The sequence below is a fragment of the Trichechus manatus genome, unplaced genomic scaffold (assembly GCF_000243295.1).
Source record: "Trichechus manatus latirostris isolate Lorelei unplaced genomic scaffold, TriManLat1.0 scaffold00038, whole genome shotgun sequence".
In the NCBI taxonomy this organism is placed as follows: Eukaryota; Metazoa; Chordata; class Mammalia; order Sirenia; family Trichechidae; genus Trichechus; species Trichechus manatus.
The window spans coordinates 6,242,796-6,263,201 of record NW_004443974.1 but is presented as its reverse complement, the minus strand read 5'-3'; the positions used below and the strand labels follow the sequence as shown (position 1 = coordinate 6,263,201).

Genomic DNA, 20,406 nt, shown 5'->3' with positions numbered 1-20,406 from the left:
CACTGCAGCACTGTTCACGACAGCAAAAAGATGGAAACAACCTAGGTGTCCATCGATGAATAAATAAACAAATTATGGTATATTCACACAATGGAATACTACGCAACAATAAAGAACAACAATGAATCTGTGAAACATCTTATAACATGGAGGAATCTGGAAGGTATTATGCTGAGCGAAATTAGTCAGTCGCAAAAGGACAAATACTGTATGAGACCACTATTATAAGAACCCAAGAAAAGGTTTAAACACAGAAGAAAACATTTTTTGATGGTTACAAGGGTGGGGAGGGAGAGGGGTATTCAGTAACTAGATAGTAGACAAGAATTATCTTACGTGAAGGGAAGGACAACACACACTACAGGGGAAGTCAGCACAACTGGACTAAACCAAAAGCTAAGATGTTTCCTGAATATGACCCAACACTTCGAGGGACAGAGTAGCAGGGGTGGGGGTCTTGGGACCATGGTTTCAGAGGACAGCTAGGTCAACTGGCATAACAAAGTTCATTAAGAAAATGTTCAGCATCACACTTTGGTGAGTGGCGTCTGGGGTCTTAAAAGCTAGCGAGTGGCCATCTAAGATGCATCAATCAGTCCCAACCCACCTGGAGCAAAGGAGAATGAAGTATACCAAAGACACACGGAAAATATTAGCCCAAGAGACAGAAAGGGCCACATAAACTAGACACACCATCAGCCTGAGACCAGAAGAACTAGATGGTGCTGGGCTACCATTAATGACCACCCTGACAGGAAACACAACAGAGAGTCCCTGATGGAGCAGGCAAAAAGTGGGGTGCAAAACTCAAATTCTAGTAAAAAGACCAGACTTAATGGTCTGACTGAGACTGGAGCGACCCCAGAAGACATGGTCCTGAGACTCTCTGTTAGCCCCAAACTAAAACTATGCCCGAAGCCAACTCTTCAGACTAAGATTAGACTGGACTATGGGACATAAAATGGTAACTCGTGAAGGGTGTGCTTCTTAGCTCAAGTAGATACATGAGACTAAATGGGCAGCTCCTGTCCAGAGGTGAGAGAGAAGGCAGAGAGGGTCAGGAGCTGGTTGAGTGGACACAGGAAATCCGGGGTGGAAAGGAGGAGTGTGCTGTCACAGTACAGGGAGAACAACTAGGGTCACATAATTATGTGTGTATAAATTTTTGTATGAAAGACTAACCTGAATTATAAACTTAAGGCACAATTGAAAAAAAAAAGGACTCTCTGATTTGAAATAGTTTGTTCACAGCAAGAGCTTTCCCATTCTCAGGTCTCTCACCAAGTGTGTCAAATCCAGCAGGTCCAACTTTGGTCTATATCTTTGGGATGGAATTACTGAAACAGACAATCAGAACAGGAAGGAAATTCAGGTTCCTGTCACCTCATGTTAAGAGATAAGGAAATGGAGACTTCAAAAGTGAAGCAACTTGAGAAAGGTCAAACAGCCAGTTGGTAGTAGGAATGGGATCACATCCCAGGTCCTCTAGGATCCCTGATGCAGCCAATTCCTACTGGAGCAATAACGAAAAGCCCAATTACCTTCCACAACTAGACTTAGAATCATACAGTCTCAAGGTTGCAATGATTGAATGCAACCCACCTTCCAGCCTTGGTAGCACTGTGTTCTGTGTGATATCCTGCAATGGTCAGTCCAGTTTGAAAAGAATGTGAATTTCTGAAGGGACTGCTCCAAATACTAACGCAGAGGTCACAAACTGGTGGCCCGGGGGCATATATGGCCCATTAATATGTTTTGTTTGCCTCACAGTCTTTAAAAAAGAAAAGTGAATTAGTTATCAACATTTAACAAAGAAAGAGCTCACATAAAAATTTAGGTTACTAGTTTCTTCTGGAAGTAAAAAGCGCAATATCCAGTAACACCAATTGTTAGGCCTACATTTCTGCCTAGGAACCATCAGCAGGAGCTGAGCCCAGGCCACCCCCTTCAGACAGGGCACAGGCTTTCCAGTTTACCGCAGCCCCCTCCACATCACTGCAAGTGCCAATCACTTCATTTCCACTCTTGTTTTTCTTAGATGGGGCCTGTTTCAGTATTCAAATTACTTGTCTGGCTCCTATAGCACCTGAGTTTAACAAAATAAGAATTTAGAAACAGGAAGAGGTCTTTTCCTTATCCTTAAGTACCCTTTACTCTGCGTCCTCTCTTGTTTTATCCCAAACTGGAGAAACACCTCCTCCTGACCTGACCCAGCCAGTTCCATTCCAAACAAGTCCATGGAGAGTGACCCTTTTAGCACGCCACCTTACCTCTGGGAAGCTGCTCATGTTCACCAAAATCAGCTGTGGCGACTTCATGGAGATCTGGCCAATCTGGTTCAAAGCAAGCTTGCCATCAGCAGTTACCACAGTGATATGATCAAGGGATCCTAAAAAAAAAATTACAGGGTCTTAGAATTCAGAGGGACCTTAGTATCCCCACGTCTGAGTCCCTATCTAATTCAGATTCAACTGAGTTCTAATGCAGATTCACTCCAATATTTATGGTTCCCTTATCAATATGCCTGGAGCCCTGGTGGCACAGTGGTTAAGCTTTCAGCTGCTAACCAAAAGGTCAGCAATTTGGATCCGCTAGCCACTCCTTGGAAACCCTGTGGGGCAGTTCTACTCTGTCCTATAGGGTCACTATGAGTTGGATCGACTCAATGGCAACAACAGGTTCAAGTTTGTTTGTTTGTTTCTTGTATCAGTATGCCAAGACTATTCAAGGGGCTTTCACAGCTAGCAGCAATATCATGTGATGAAAACAGCTTTGAATGTTGACAGACCAAAAAAAAAAAAAAAAAAGAACTGCCCCATAGGGTTTCCAAGGAGAGGCTGGTGGATTTGAACTGCCGACCTTTTGGTTAGCAGTCCAGCTTTTAACCACTGCGCCACCAGGGCTTTAACTAGGTTGGAATTCCTTACGAGCAACTAGGGTGACCAGCTGTCCTGACTTGCCTGGGCCTGAGAGGTTTCCAGGGATACAGAACTTTCAGCGATAAAACTGGGAAGTTGGTCACCCCTCCAGTAACCCATCCATTTACTAACTATGAAACCTTGGCCAAGTTACTAATCTTCTCTGTGCCTTAGTTTCCACTCAGTCAAAAAGTAACTACCTTACAGGATTAAAGTGATGATTGTAGCTAAAAGATATAAACAACCAAGTATACAAAGTAGTAAAATATGCACACAAATAAAGGTACCTCTTATTATCTCTCTTAGTTCTTACATCCACCCTGTAACACTGTATTACTATCTCCACTTTACAAATGAGAAAAATGAGGTGAAACGACTGGCCCAAGATCACAGAGCTAACAAAAGGAAAAACAATCAAGTGCCAAGACCCAAACTCAAGTGTGCTTAATTCCAGTTCTAATCAAGGCCCTTTCCCTCATACCAAACCCAAAACCCACTGCCACTGAGTCAATTCCAACTCACAGCAACCATGTAGGACAGAGTAGAGCTGCCCTGTAGGGCTTCCAAGGCTGTAATCTTTACCGAAGCAGACTGCCACATCTTTCTCCTGCGGAGCGGTTGTTGAGTCTGAACTGCTGACATTCCGGTTAGCCACGAGCACTTTAACCACCATGCCACCAGGGCTCCTTTTCCCTTAATCCAGTGGAACTCAAATTTGGCTATGCATCAGAATCACTAGGGAGCTTTTTAATAAAGATTCCTGGGCTCCACCCCCAGAGATCCTGTTTCTGTAGGAGCTTTGGGGCCTGTGATTTCTGGGAAGGCTGCAATTTTTTTTTTAAGTTCACCATACGATTCTGACAGGCAACCATTCCTTATACCAACTTGATTTTGGCACTTACATCCCCTTCAGAAACAAACACCTTTAAAAATAAACAAATAAAACAACACTATTAACAACATCACTGTTTCCCTAGATCTCACCATTTTCATCGATATCTGAACTCTGAAAAACCCTGGGCAAAATTTTCAGAAACCCAGGAAGGCAAGCAAATAAAGCTACAGTTACAGATGGAAAGGAGCATTATTCGAACTCCCTGATTTCCTATGCAAACAAGACCTAGAAGAAAAGCCTTATCATTCACAGTAGGAATCACTCATGGATGGCTCATTCTGAGACACAAAGAGAAGGGGGGAAAATGTGTCTTTTAAACAAATTAGAGTTGTCATGACAAATTCCTGTTAGAATAATGGTAATACCATACAATGGCCCAAAGATCTGATCTGACCTACTCAACTAGATTCAATGTCACAAGGTAGAAAGTTGTTGACACCACTAGCTTCGACCTGGAAAAATCCAGGAGGTATAATGGTAACAGTTGCCATGATTCTGAAGACAGACGACCTGGGTTCAAATACTAACTCTGCCACTTCCTGATTGTGTAACCCTGGGCAGATCCCTTCACCTTTGGGGACCTCCGTTTCCTGATCTGTAAATGAGGCATAAAAATTGCACTTATCTCATAGGGATGTTATGAGGATTAAATGAAATTAATTAATTAAATGAAATAGTGTACGTAAAGCACTTATAACTGTGTCTTGGCATATAAAAGTGCCCAAAACATGTTTATTATTATTACTTCTTGACATTCTCCTATGTTTTAGCCAAAGTAATCTATTTACAATTTCTCTAATATACTCTGTTCTCTCTTGCCTTAGGACCCTTGCATATATTTTTCCTCCTACAGAGAACCCCCTTTGCTCATATAACTCCTGCTCACTCTTTAATACTCAGCTATAGTAGCATCTAAGGAGTCTTCATGGCGCAGTGGTTAAAATGCTTGGCTGACAAGCACAAGGTTGGTGGTTTGAACCCACCAGCTACTCTGCAGGACAAAGATGTGGCAGTCTGCTTTTGTAAAAGATTTACAGCCTTAGAAACCCTATGGGGCAGCAGTTCTACTCTGTCCTATAGGGTCGTTATGAGTCAGACTTGACTGGACAGCAGTGGAATAGTAGCACCTAATCCTAGAAATCTTCTCTGACCTCCTAGGCTGGGTTACAAATTCTTTTTATGTGCTCCTAAGCACCCTACCCACATTCCTCTAATAATGAAAATAATAGCCAATATTTACTGAGCACTTCCTATGAGCCAGACATTGTACTAAATGCTTTCTATAATTTGTTTGCACTATCACAATAACTCTAGGAGACAGTTGTTATTATTTCTACTATTTTATAGATGAGGAACCTAAGGCATAGAGAGTAATTTGCCCAAGGTCACAACAGCTCTTAATAATGGAGTCTGAATTAAAACCCAGGTCTGACTGACTCTTAAGGCCATGATCTTAACCAGTCTGCTTTGCTGTATGGTTTTATACATGTTGGTTTATTTGTCTGTCCTTTCACATTAGACTCTAGGCTCCTAGAAGATGGGGACAATGTCTTTTCTCTCTATATCCATTTTTGCTGTTGTGTGCCATCAAGTTGATTCCAACTCATAACGACCCTTCCATAGCACCTATTAAAAGCTAATCAGCACAGTAAGTACTCAATAATGCTTTTATGAATGAATGAATGAATGTATGGAGGGATGGATGGATGGATAAGAGACAGAGCAAGAATGAACAACCAAGTAAACCTATATCTTAAGACAACTGTTTAGAAGAGTCAACTATCTTGGAGACAGCAATTGCTGGAGGACAGATGGAGGTGTAAGAGGAAAAGTGCCTGCTGGTTCAGATGGTAATGAAAGATGATTTAGAAGAATCTGTCAAAAAAAGACTGGCTAAGCTCAGCCTATTTCACCCAGTCTCTTCCTGGCCCTAAATTCTACATAGAATGTTATACAAACATAACCCTGAAAAGAAAGAAGCAAAGAGGAAATACCAGTGTGAGGCCTTTTGAAAAACATCTTAATTCAACCTTCCTGATTTGCCATAAGATCCTTTGCCACAGAAGTTCCAACATGGGCTTTTCAGTATGCAATTGTGGTGGTTCCCATTCCCTAAACCCATATCGACATAATGCACCAAATCCTTTTCCCTCAATCTGTCCCCAGCGAGAATCTCCCTCAGCCTCATTCCTGCCCCTCATTTTCTCAGAGGTTAACATTTAACAAATTACACTCTCAACCTCTTTCCAGGCCCATCATCTTTTTAAGTTCAACAAGAGTGGAGCTTGCTGGCTAATTTTAAGTATCACATTTCTCCCTGAGCAACTCTCAAGCTGCTCTCTGGTTTCGACTGCAGAATGTTAACAGGCCAGAAAGCACAGGGGAGACAGAGCACTTTATCAGTTTCATACCTAAAATAATAAGCAAGTTTAAAATAAACAGTTGGGAGAGACTGAATGGCACGCTCTACTGTCAGCAAAGGCAGAAATGCCCCAATCCAAAGGTTGACAAACGCCGGGAATGGTCTTCTGGTTTCACAATGGATCTCATCTCTGAACTCAGTACTCTTTTGATGGTGTTTATAAATGGAGCTTTACACTTTTCATTTGGTTTTCTTAAGAACAAGTTCATAAAATGTTTTCTAGTTTCCTTATAAACTATCCCAACCAAGTCGTGAGTGGGAGCAGCCCAAGATCCCAGATACCTTCAGAGGGGGTCCTAGGCTTGACTCTAGGATGATGACAATTTCCAAAAGGCCAATTTAACAGCAATTGGATTTTTCCTGCCTGCCTACACCATTAGCTGACAACTCACTTCTCCATCACATCTGCAAACAGTTCTCCTAGACAGTTCTGACATTTCCCACTTAGAAAAGCCACTTTCAGGAAGTTATTAACCCAAATGGAATCTTCCTGGTCAAACTCAGGGGTACAGAAATGCCTCAGCTGGGCAGGTTTGCAGCCATTTGGTTCCCAGTAAGGGATAAGAACTGTCAAATAGGAGAAATTGGAAAAATCAGACCAAAGATGCCAGTTATTGTGAGACCAGCTTTCTAGAGGTGTTTACAATACATTCATAATAAATAGTTGCCATTTTTTGGAAAGGATAGTTCCATGAGAACAAAGACCATACCTATTTTTGTTCACCACTGTGCATTAGCACAATGCCTAGTTCATAGCAGACAAATATTTGAATGAATAAATAAATTTAGTGTTAATTATGTGCCAGGCATTGTACAAGACCCTTTACATACATCATGTCATTTAATACCCACCCCAAAGCTTTGAGGTAGGCACTGTATCCCTGTTTTTAGACAAGTAAACTAAGGATCAGAAAAGTAAAGTAACCACCCATTGTCACCAGTTATTAAGTGGCAAAGCTGGGGCTAAAACAACTCCAAAACCATGCTCTCTCCACTATACCACTCCCCAAAACCCTGGTTCAGTCACTAACCTGGTGAGGTCCTTATGTTGAGAGTCTTATTGAAATTATCTTTGAGTGCTTCCATCACAGACTTCATTTCTTCATCTAATTCTTCCAAGTTGATTATATCTTCAACCAAGGTAGTGTTAATATTCACTCTGGTTTGGGACTGTCCTTTCCCTTTGGCTAGAAAGTCAACATTCAGCAAATAAAAGAACAGCAGCTTAAACAGAGACAATAAGCAATTAGTTATGGAGTGCTTACTGTGTACAGGGCAAAATGCCAAGTATAAGAAAATTATAAAACATTATCACTGCCCTAAAAAAGAACCTACGTTTACTGAGTATTTACTAGGTACCAAGAACCATGAGAAATACCTTCTCAGATATTAATGAAGGCACAGGCTTTCCAATCAGACACCTCAGGTTTAAATGCTGGCTATGATGCATACTAGTTTTATGATCCCAGGCAAGTTACTCTACCTTCTATCAGGTTCCCTACCTGTAAAACAGGGATAATAATATCTGTATTGCAAGGATGCTACAAAGATACAAATTACGTGATTCAAATACACAAAAGAATATTATCTATACAATAGGCAATCCACAGTGAATTACTCAATTTTCAGAAAAATAAACAGAATACAAGTAAAGTAAAGTGACTGGCCTAACACCACAAGGTTAGTAGATGGAAAAGCCAGGATATGGTTCCAGATCTGCCTAAATTTTAAACCCATGAACTTTCCACTAGATCGTCTCCATATAATCTAATTGGAGAGACAGGAAATGTATTAATTCATTTAAAAATGAATAGTAGGAAAGGATATGCAAAGTATCTGATGACTGAACAAAAAGATTAACAGTAGTTTATAGACATTAAACACTACCAGTGGTAGTGACAATAGCTTATATTCTAAAAAATCAACAACAGTGAACTATTTGTAAAACAGCATTGGTAGTTGAATAAAATTAGAACATGTCTAAACAATCATAGTGATTTTTCACATACGTTCTTTAATGTATATATACATAAATCACTCCCATGAGTGATACAAATATTCTTGCATCTCTTTATGGTAGAGTGGGGGAAGGAGAAAAAAATAAGACTAGTGGAATAATATTACCTTACACTTGTTATTCATTGAACATTCAACAAATATTTATTGAGATTAATTCAACAAAGTTTATCAAATATCTACAATAAGTTGGATCCTGTGCTATTTGTATACCATGTTATAATTTGCAAGGCATTTTCAAGTACACTATTTTATTTGAGATTCAAAACAGTTAGCTGGTGTAGGAAGAATAGTGATTATTATTGTCCCCACTGTACAGATGAGAGGAGCCCTGGTGGTGCAGTGGTTAAGAGCTTGGCTGACAACCAAAAGGTTGGCAGTTCAAATCTACCAGCTGCTCCTTGGAAACCCTATAAGGCAGTTCTACTGTCCTTCAGGGTTGCTATGAGTCAGAATCGACTAACAGCAACGAGTTTGGTTTGGGTTTTTTGTTGTTGTTATTCAGATGAGAAATCGAAGGCACAAGCCATTTAAATGTCTTGCCCAAAGTAACCAACTAGTAAGCAGCAGAGTGATTTTTTTTTTCTTTTTAACATAATCTGCATGTGTCACCCTCATGCTTGAAACTCCACTGCTCTTAGGCTAACATGCTGACAGCTTAGAATTTGTCAGAAGTGATGAAAGACAGGAATCTTCAGATTCAGAAATACAAGTTCAACATAGGATAATAAAAGTAAATCTATATCCAGACATCTTGTGAACATAGAAAACCAAGGACAAAAAGATCTTAAAAATAACCAAAGAGAAAAGACAAATTATCCATAAAAGATCAAAATTTAAAATGACAGCATACTTCCCAAGAATAACAATAGGAGCCAGAAACAATAGAAACACAATCCTCAAAATGCTAAGAGGAGGAGGTGGTCCAAGACGGCAGCATAGTCAGATGCCTCGTAACAGCTCTCTTACAACAAAGACCTGAGAAAACAAGTGAATCAGATAGAGACGACAACCTTGGAACCCTGAGCAAGAAAGGCAAGGCTAAAGAACTGGACAGAGTGCCAGGTGGAAGGAGAGACTGTACAAAAACAGCAGACACAGATAATTACGTATTGCCAACATCCTGCCAGCCAAACACGCACGGCACGGCCATACTGAGACAAAGCAAACAGCGTTCCCAGCCAAAGCCCCCATTACTGGTGCAGCCAAGCAGGAGGAACTCTGCACCCATGTCATGAGCCAGGCAGGAGTGCTCCCCGCCATACGAAAGTTAAGCGCACTCACCTCACCCACCTTGCCCCCCACCACCCCCGTGCTGGAGGTCCATGGACCTGCAGTGTCTCTCACCACTCTCACCCACCTCCCCCCACCCGCACCCATCCCCCTCACCCCCCACACACACAATGGGGTCTGGCGGCACCAAGTACCGCCCTGACCTGAGCCAGGGACCCACAGACCAGCAGTGCCTGCCCTTTCACTCAGCCACTGCACCGGGGACCCAGGGACACACGGAATGGCAGCACCCCCTCTTCCACCTGCCCATCCACACCACGAGCCTGTAGTCTGGCAGTGCCCCCTCTTCTGCCCATTCATCCATGCTGGGGGTCCATGGACCAGTGGCACCTGCTCCAAAGCCCAGTCACCCAAGCCAGGACTCATGGACCACCGGAGTCCACTTCTCCACCTGGCTGCCAATGCTGAGGGCCCGGGGACCAGCGGCACCTCCTCTTCCACCGAGCCAACTGCACTGAGGGCCTGAGGACTGGCAGCACCTGCTCCTATGCCCAGTCACTCGCACCACGAGCCCACAGACTGGCAGCTCCCACTGCTCCACTCAGCCACTACCACCGGAAGCCTGCGAACCAGCTCCTATGCCCAGCTACAAGGACCGGGGGCCTACACACCAGCAGAACACCCTACCCCACACCACACTGTAATGGACAGGGATATGCCCTCCCAGTGGGCACCCGTGGGCCAGCGACTTCCCCCGTCTCTGCCCCCACACCGCCCCCTCTGCAATGGGAGGTTGTGCCCTCTCTGACCACCTCCATGCAGCCCTGCCTGCCCAGGACCATCGATGAGAGTTTCTCTACCACTTACCCAGTGACCGACAACCAGGGCACCCTTGCCCCGATCACCCAGCAACCAGCAGTGCGCACATACAACACCCAACCCAGTGACTAGTGAGAATACTCCCTGCACTTACACTGAGGTGACCGGCCAGTTGGACACATCATCTCACCAGCAAGGCCAGTTACATTCTTAGCTGCCCCGCAAGACTAGAGAACAGAGACTTGAGCTCACACACCCAGCTGCTGCCCCACCCACATGGAGACAGGTGGTGAGAGCTCTAGCAGCGACCAGAGAAGCATGCATGTCCTGCCCACTCAGATATATCACAACAAAACAAAACATCAGGTCACAGTAAACAAACATACAATAAACAAACATAATAACACCTTAATGCCTTGAAGACAACTGACAACATCAAATCATATAAAGAAGCAGGACAAGAAGGCTCCAATCAGTGACCATAATAAAGAACCAGAAAAACTTCTGGAGGAAGAAACAGTAATGGAACTACCTGATAAGGAATTCAGAAAATGACAAAATAGACAATTAGAAACCATACAAAAAGAGGAATTAGAAAGCCAAAAGATTAACAATAAAATTTCAGAAATAGACAACTTATAGGAGCAGAACTGAATCAATAGAATCAAATTCAATCAATTGAATCAAATCAGCGAAATAAAGAACAAATACCTTGACATCAATTTGCTGGAGGAAAAATCAGAAAAAAATAATGAAAAACAAAGAAAGCCTAAGAATTATGTGGGACACTATCAACAGGAAAAATTTATATGCGATCCAAATTTCAGAACAGAAGAAGGGAAACAAACAAAACGAAGAGAGAATTATTGAAGATTTGCTGGCAGAAAATCTCCCTAATATCATGAAAGACAAGAAGACATCCATCCAAGAAGCTCAACGAAACCTATACAGCATAGACCCCAAAAGAAAGTCACCAAGACATATTATAATCAAATTTTCCAAACCAAAGACAAAGAAAGAATCCTGAGAGCAGCTCAGGGAAAAATGAAAAATCACCCGCAAAGGGGAATCAATAAGACTAAACTCTGATTATTCAGGAGAAAACATGCAGCCAAGAAAGCAACAGGATGACATATATAAAAACTTGTGCTGTGGTACACAGCAAAAGCAGTGCTCAGAGGTTAACTTATAGCAATAAATGCACACACACACAAAAATTGCCAACCAAGAATTATACACCCAGCAAAACTGTCTCTCAAAAACGATGGCAAAATTAGGACATTTCCAGATAAAGAGAAATTAATGAAATTTGTAAAAAACCTGACCAACCTTACAAGAAATATTAAAGGAGTCCTTTGGACAGAGAACCAACAGCATCAGACAACAACCTGAGACTAGGACATAAGACAGCATCAGCCAGATATCAACCCAGATAAAGAATTATAAAAAATAAAACAAAGTTAAAAGACTGAAAACAGGGAACTAGAGACATCAATTTATAAATGATGACAAAAACGGGAAATAAATGGTATAGTTATAGAAATTTCATATAAAGAGGAAGTCCATATGTTGTGGGGTTGTTAACCATTGTCATAGAGCAATATGTGTACTAACTGTTTAATGAGAAACTATTTGTTCTGTAAACCTTCATTTAAAGTACAAAAAAAAAAAGAATTATCTATGTGAGATCAAATTGACGACAACTCAAAAGGTTTGATGGGAAGCCTCAGGGACAGTGAGTTGAAGATAATAGCGATGGAATAATTTGGAAAAGGATAGTGAGAATAGCTGAACAACTGGAAGAATATAATAGATGTCACTGAATTGAACATACAGAAATTTTTGAAATGGTGTATCTTTGGCTATGTATATTTTCACTAAAAAAAAAAAAAGGTCCTCCAAGGTCGAGAAGGGAGAGTGTTGACACGTCGTGGGGTTGTTAACCCATGTCATAAAACAATATGTGTACTCACTGTTTAATGAGAAACTGTTCTGTAAACCTTCATCTAAAGTACAATAAAAATAAAATAAAGAGGAAGTCAAGGATATGTCAAGAAATAAAAGACTGCTTTAGAATTAGGAAGATAAAGGTAAATTTAACAAACCTACTCATCAAAATAAAAAAAAAGAAAAACATAAAGACTCAATAAACACAAAATCAACACCAACAAAAGAAAAGAAAATCAACAAACAAAAAGAACTCAGCACAGAGAATTAAGTAGAACAAAGAAACTGTCAACACCACAAAGAAAAGCACATCTAAATGACAGCAGGACACTTATACTTGTCAATAATCATACTGAATGTAAATGGCTTATATGCACCAGTAAAGAGACAGAGAGTGGTAGAATGGATTAAAACAACAACAACAACAACAACAAAAGACCCATCAATACGCTGTCCACAAGAGACACATCTTAGACACAAAGATATATACAAACTAAAACTCAGGATGGAAAAAAACATCCAGCAAACAAAAAAAGAGCAGGAGTGACAGTATTAATCTCTGATAAAATAGACTTTAAGGCAAAATCCACCATAAAAGATAAGGAAGGCCATTATGTAATGATCAAGGGGTCAATTCACCAAGTAGACATAACCATAATATATACACACCCAATGAAAGTGCTCCAAAATACATTAAGCAAACTCTAACAGCACTGAGAGAGAAACAGACAGTTCTACAGTAACAGTAGGAGAACTCAACACACTACTCTCGGTGAACGACAGAACAACTAGAAAGAAACTCAACAAAGATACAGAAGATCTAAAGGCCACAATCAACCAATACGACCTCACAGACACGTACAGAACTCTCCACCGAACAGCAGCAAAGTATACATTCTTTTCCAAATCACAAGGATCATTCTCCAGAACAGACCACATTTTAGGCCACAAAGCAAGCCTCAATAAAATCCAAAAACACAGAAATAATACAAAGCATCTTCTCCTATCACAATGCTATAAAAGTAGAAATCAGTAACAAGAAGAGCAAGGAAAAAGACAAATCAAACGCATAGAAACTGAATAAAACCTTGCCCCAAAACCACTGAGTAACAGAAGAAATCAAAGATGAAATTTAAAAAATTCCTATAATAAAATGAGAATGAAAACACAGCATACCACAGCTGCGGTACATAGCAAAAGCAGTGCTCAGAGGTCAACTTACAGCAATAAATGCACACACACAAAAAAGAAGGGCCAAAATCAAAACATTAACCCTACAATCCGAACAAATAGAAAGAGAGCAGCAAGAGAAGACCACAGTCACCAGAAGAAAGGAAATAATGAAGATTAGAGCAGAAATAAAAGAAACAGAGAATAGAAAAACAAAGAAAGAAATCAACACAACCAGAAGCTGGTTCTCTGAAAGGATCAATAAAACCCGTGAACCACCGGCATTGACCAAACTGACAGAAGAAAAACAGGAGAAGAAGCAAATAACCCAAATAAGAAACGAGAGGGGGAACATACAACAGAACCAACTGAAATAAAAAGGATCATAACAGAATACTAAGAAAAATTGCAGTCCAACAAATTTGAAAACCTAGAGGAAATGGACATATGTCTAGAAATACACTGTCTACCTAAACTAACACAAACTGAGGTAGAAAAAATAAACAGACCAATAACAAAAGAAAAAAATGAAGAGGGAATAAAAAACTCCCAACAACAACAACAAAAAACCCTGACTCAGACGGCTTCACTGAAGAAGCCTACCAAATATTCAGAGAAGAGCTCACACCAATACTACTCAAACTATTTCAAAGCATAGACAAGGAATAGTCCTGAATTCATTCTATGAAGCCAGCATAACCCTGATCCCAAAGCCAAGCAAAGACACCACTAAAAAAGAAAATTACAGACCAATATTCTTCATGAATATAGTTGCAAAAAACTCAACAAAATTCTAGTGAATAGAATTCAACAGCATTTCAAAGAAATAATACATCATAACCAAGTGGAATGAATACCAGGCATGCAAGGATGGTTCAACATTAGAAAATCAATCAATGTAATCCACCACATAAAACAAAAGAATCACATGATCATCTCAATCAATGCAGAAAAGGCATTTGATGAAGTCCAACACTCATTCCTGCTAAAAACTCTCAGAAAAATAGGAATAGAAGGGAAATTCCTCAACATAATAAAGGGTATTTATACAAAACCAACAGCTAACTTTATTCTCAACAGAGAGAGACTGAAAGCATTCCCCTTGAGAATGGGAACCAGACAAGTACGTCCTTTATCACCACTCTTATTTAACATTGTACTAGAAGCCCTAGCTAGAACAATAAGGCAAGAAAAAAAATAAAGGGCATTCAAATTAGTAAGGAAGAAGTAAAACCATCCCTGTTCACAGATGATATGATCCTATATATAAAGAATACCAAAGATTCCATAAAAAAGCTATTGGAACTAATAGATTCATCAAAGTAGCAGGATACATGATCAACATACAAAAATCAGTTGGATTCCTCCACACAAACAAAGAGAACATTGAAAAGGAAATCAGGAAAACAATACCATTTACAATAACCCTCCAAAACATAAAATACTCAGGAGTAAATCTAACCAGGGACATAAAAGACCTATACAACGAAAACTACAAAACACTACTGCAACAAACCAAAAGAGACCTACATAAATGGAAAAACATACCATGCTCATGGATACGAAGACTCAACATTGAGAAACTGTCAATACTATCCAAAGCGATCTACAGATACAATGCAATCCCAATCCAAATTTCAACAGCATTTTTAACAAGATGGAAAAACTAATCACCAGCTTTACATAGAAAGGAAAGAGGCCCAAGATAAGCAAAGCATTACTGAGTAAGAAGAAAAAGTAGGAGACCTCACACTACCTGATCTCAGAACCTACTATACAGCCATGGTAGTCAAAACAGCCTGGTACTGGTACAATGAAAGATACATAGACCAAAGGAACAGAATCGAGAACCCAGAAGCAAATTCATCCACCTATGGACACCTAATCTTTGACAAAGGACCAAAGTCCATTAAATGGGGAAAAGACAACCTCATTAACAAATGGTGCTGGCAAAACTGGATGTCTTTGTAGAAAAATGAAACAGAACCCATAACTCACACCATACACAAAAACTAACTCAAAATGGATCAAAGACCTAAATATAAACTTAAAACTATAATTAACACGTGTCTTCTATCTATAGAACTATAAAACTATAAAGATCATGGAAGAAAAAATAGGGACAATTATAGGGGCCCTAAAATATGGCATAAATAGAATACCAAATGTAACTAAAAATGTACATACAGCAGAAGATGAACTAGATAAATGGGACCTCTGAAAAATTAAACAATTATGCTCATCAAGACTTTTCCAAAAGAGTAAAGAGAACCTACAGACTGGGAAAAAAATTTTTGGCTATGACACATCTGTCAAGGGTCTAATCTCTAAATTTTAATTTATAGAAAACTTCAACACTTCAACAACAACAAAAAAAACAATCCAATTAAAAAATAGACAAAGGCTATGAACAGTCACTTCACCAAAGAAGACACTCAGGCAGCTAACACATGAATGCTCACGATAATTAGTCATTAGAGAAATGCAAATCAAAACTACAATGAGATACCATCTCACCCCGACAATAACGGCACTAATCAAAGAAACAGAAAATAACCAATGTTGGTGAGTGTCTTAGTCATCTAGTTCTGCTATAACAGAAATACCACAAGTGGATAGCTTTTAACAAAGAAATTTATTCTCTCACAGTCTAGTAGGCTACAAGTCCAAATTCAAGGCATCAGCTCCAGAGGAAGGCTTTCTCTCTCTGTCAGCTCTGGAAAATCGTCATTGTCATGCATTAGTCTTCCCTTGGTCTGGGAGAATCTCAACGCAGGAACCGCAGGTCCAAAGGATGTGCTCTGCTCCCGGCGCTGCTTTCCTGGCGGTAAGAGGTCCCCATATCTCTCTGCTTGCTTCTCTCTTTTATATCTCAAGAGACTGGCTTAAGACACTACCTAATCTTGCAGACCTCATCAATATAACTGCCGCTAATCCATCTTTTATGTCATAGTGATAGAGTTTACAACACATAGGAAAATCACATCAGATGATAAAATGGTAGACAATCATACAATACTGGGAATCATGACCTAGCTAAGTTGACAGATATTTTTGGGGGGCACAATTCAATCCATGACAGTGAAGTTAGGGGGAGACTGTGGTACCTACACACAATAGAATACTATGCAACAGTAAAGAATAACAACGAATCCGGGAAACATCTCACTGCATGGATGAATCTGGAGGACATTATGCTGAGTGAAATAAGTCAATCACAAAAGGACAAATATTGTATGAGACCACTATCATTAAAAAAACAAGAAAAGGTTTACCCATAGGGGAAAAAAAAAATTCTTTGATGGTTACCGGGGATGGGAGGGAGAAGGAAGGAAAATTACTAACCAGATAGAAGACACGGGTTAATACTGGTGAAGGAAAAGACAATATACAATAAGGGTGAAGTCAGCACAACATGAACAAGGCAAAGGAAGACAGAGCACAAGAATAAAGGGCAACTATGGTAATTATTACAACATAGACAATCCTTCAAAAACAGTACTAACAAACAATAATTTATGAATGGATACATAGGCAGATAGGTATGTTAAAGACGTGTGCGGGGCGGGGTATAAGGGAGCACACCCACCTGAAGAGATAGGTTTGGTTGTAGATATTTCTACATACATAATTGCAGGTGCTATATGTGTATTAATATAGACAATAGAGCACATAAGGAGCACAGTCATGAAAACTTCTTAGATACAAACAAACACCTAGCAGGACAAAGTTCCTAGGCTCAAAGGTGAAGAACCATACACTCGAGGAACATCTACATCAACTGGCACAACACAGTTCATAAAGACAATCTTTTGCAACCTACTTTGATGAGCAGCATCTGGGGTCTTAAAAGATTACAAGCAGCCATCTAAGATACAACTATTGGTCTCTTCCCATGCAGAACAAAGGAGAGTGAAGAAAACCAAAGACCCCAGGAAGCAACTGCCCAAGGACTAATGGACCCCGTGAACCACAGCCTACACGACCCAGAGACCAGAAGAACTAGATAGTGCACGGCTACCACTACTGACTGCTCTGACTGGGATCACAACAGAGGGTCCTGGAAAGAGCGGGAGAAAAATTTAGAACAAAAAGTCAAGTTCACGAGAAAGACCAGAATTACTGGTCTGACAGCAACTGGAGGACTCCCGATCCGTGGCCCTAAGACACCCTTCCAACCTGGAACTGCAGCCATTTCCAGAGACCACCTTTCAGCCAAACTATATACAGTCCCATAAAATAAACAATAACACCAGAAAGGAACATGTTCCTTAGAAGAATCAATTATACGAGACCAAAAGGACAACATTTGCAAACAAAAGCAAAGATGAAGAGTCAGGAATGGGTAAATAATATGGACGAAATGAAACAAGGAACCCAGGGCAGAAACGGGGAGAGTGCTGACACACTGTGGGGAATGCAACCAATGTGATGGAACACTTTAAATACAAACTATTGAATTGGAAACTAATTTGCTCTATAAACTTTCACCTAAAACAATAAAAAAATTTTTTTAAACTGCTGAGAGGACAAAAAAAAAAAAGCCAACCTACAATTCTATACCCAACTAAACTATTATTTAATAGTAAATGTGAGCCTAAGTTATTTTCAGAAAAATAGAAATTAACAGGCCTTCACTTTAATAAGCAGCCCTGGTGTAGCAGTGGGTGAGTACTCAGTTGCTAACCAAAAGGTCAGCAGTTCGAACCCACCAGTCACTCCACAGAAGAGAGATGTGGCAGTCTGCTTCCATAAAGATTACAGCCTCGGAAACCCTATGGGACAGTTCTACTCTGCTTTACAGGGTCGCTATAGTGAGAATCGACTTGAAGGCAACGGGTTTGGTTTTTTTGGTTCACTTTAATAAATAATAATGGGTATACTTCAGGAAGAAGGAAATTGAATCCAGAGGGAAGGAATGAGAAGAAGCAATAGTGAGCAGAAATCTGGCAAGTGTAGTAAAGCTAAACAAACACTGGCTATGCAGAACAATATTAATAAGAAAATCTAATCTAATCCCTGAGAAGGTTAAAAACAAGATGGAACTAAAATAATGAATAATAATCACAAACAAGAAAGGAGAGGATGATCAAAGTTAAAGATTTCCAAGGTCCTCACATTATTTAGGAAAAAGAGATACTGATAAACTTTAGACTTTTAAAATCAAGTACACATGTTAAAATCTAAAGTTATGCCCATCAATCTTAGAATGGATAGTGGTATGTTCACACAACTAAATATCACACAGGCATGAGAAAGAATGAGCTACAAGTACAGAGAACAATTTAAATGAATCTCACAAACAATGTTGAATGAAGAGGCCAGATACAAGAAGACGTACTGTATCATACAAAAACAGACTTTTAACTAACCCACGCCAATAGAAGTCAGAATAGTTACCTGCAAGGAGTGAAGGGTGGTAATTACTAGAAGGGAACATAAAGGGGACTTCGGAGGTGCTTGGAATGTTCTCATTTTTAAATCTAGGTGCTGGTGGGTGTTTTCAGGATGTGAAAATTATCAAGCTATATTCTTGTATCTTCACTTTTCTAGGTTTGTTTGTTTGTTTTAACATTCCCTTTTGTACAGTTTCTCCTGTTATTAACATCCTACATTCCCATGGTACATCGTTACAATTAATGAACCACTATCAACACATTATTATTATTATCTAAAATCCATAGTTAACACTAGGGTTCACTCTTCGTATTGTACAGTCCTATGGGTTTTGACAAATGCATAATGTCATGTGTCCACCACTACAGCACCATACAGAATAGTTTCACTGCATTGAAATGCCCTGTGCCCCTATTCATCCCTCCTGCCCTCCCCATAAACTTCTGGAAACCACTAATCTTTTATTGTCCATAGATTTGCCTTTTCCAGAAAGTCATACAGTTGAAATCATACAATATGTAGCTTTCTCAGACTGGCTTCTTTCAGTTGTAGTCCCTATGGAGCACAAATGATTTGTGTTCAACTACTAACTTAAAGGCTGGCAGTTCGAACCCAGGCAGCAGTGCTGTGGAAGAAAGGCCTGGCAATCTGTTTCTGTAAAGATTACAGGCAAGAATACACTATTAAGCAGTTCTACTCTGTAATACATGGGGTTGCCAAGAGTCGGAATCAACTCAACGGCAATGAGTTTGGTTTTGGTTTGACCTTTTGCTTAACAATGTATATTTAAGGTTCCTCCACGTCTTCTTGTAGGTTCACAGGTCATTTCTTTTTATTGCTGAATAATACGCCACTGTAGGGATATACCACAACTTGTGGTACCTACTATAGACATCTTAGGTGGTTCCAATTTTTTACAATTATGAATAAAGCTGCTATTAACATTTGTGTGCAGGTTTTTAAGTGGACGTAGTTTTCAACTCATTTGGGCAAATACTTAGAAGCGCTATTACTGAATCATATGGTAAGCTTATGTTTAGTTTTATAAGAAACTACCAGACTATCTTCCAAAATGGCTGTACCATTTTGTAATCCCAAGTTTTTTCCTTATTTAGATAAAAACTTAAAGAAATTAAGGGTAACCACCAAAACAATAATGGAATGGAAAACTTCCAAATCAGACGAGACGAAAAAGGGGAATAAAAAAACTTGATTAATCCAACGGAAAGCAGAAAAGAGGAAAAAATAAAGAGAAACTATGATAAAGTACAAAATAAAACAATATAAATACAAAATGCTCAGCAATCACAGTAAATAAAAATGGACCAAAATTACCAGTTAAAAGTTAAGCGATTCTCAGTGAGATTTTTTTTTTAAATCTAGGCATATACAATTTACAAGAGGTTTTCCAAAAATACAAGATCACAGAAAGTTGAATATATAGGAATGGAAAAGTGATAACCCTGGCAAAAATTAACCAAAAGAAAACTAGTTCAGTTATATTAATATTAAGCAAAATAGATTTTTTTTAACTGTACTTCACGTGAAGGCTTACAGAACAAATAGTTTCTCATGAAACAGAGGTACAC

General features: G+C 39.6%; 1 protein-coding gene across 4 annotated transcripts in view; it reads right to left on the bottom strand.

Annotated features, from left to right (window-relative positions):
- MRRF (mitochondrial ribosome recycling factor) overlaps positions 1 to 20,406 on the bottom strand; it is a 78,748-nt gene that overhangs the window by 47,714 nt on the left and 10,628 nt on the right. For 2 of the 4 annotated variants that reach the window (XM_023730683.1, XM_023730681.1), the window contains exons 3-4: positions 7,267 to 7,431; positions 2,271 to 2,389 (exon numbers count right to left, since the gene is read on the bottom strand). In XM_023730683.1, coding sequence (XP_023586451.1) covers positions 2,271 to 2,389; positions 7,267 to 7,431 — 284 coding nt within the window. The remainder of the gene's footprint in view (positions 1 to 2,270; positions 2,390 to 7,266; positions 7,432 to 20,406) is intronic. The other 2 variants (XM_004375628.2, XM_023730682.1) reach the window with 1 other exon arrangement.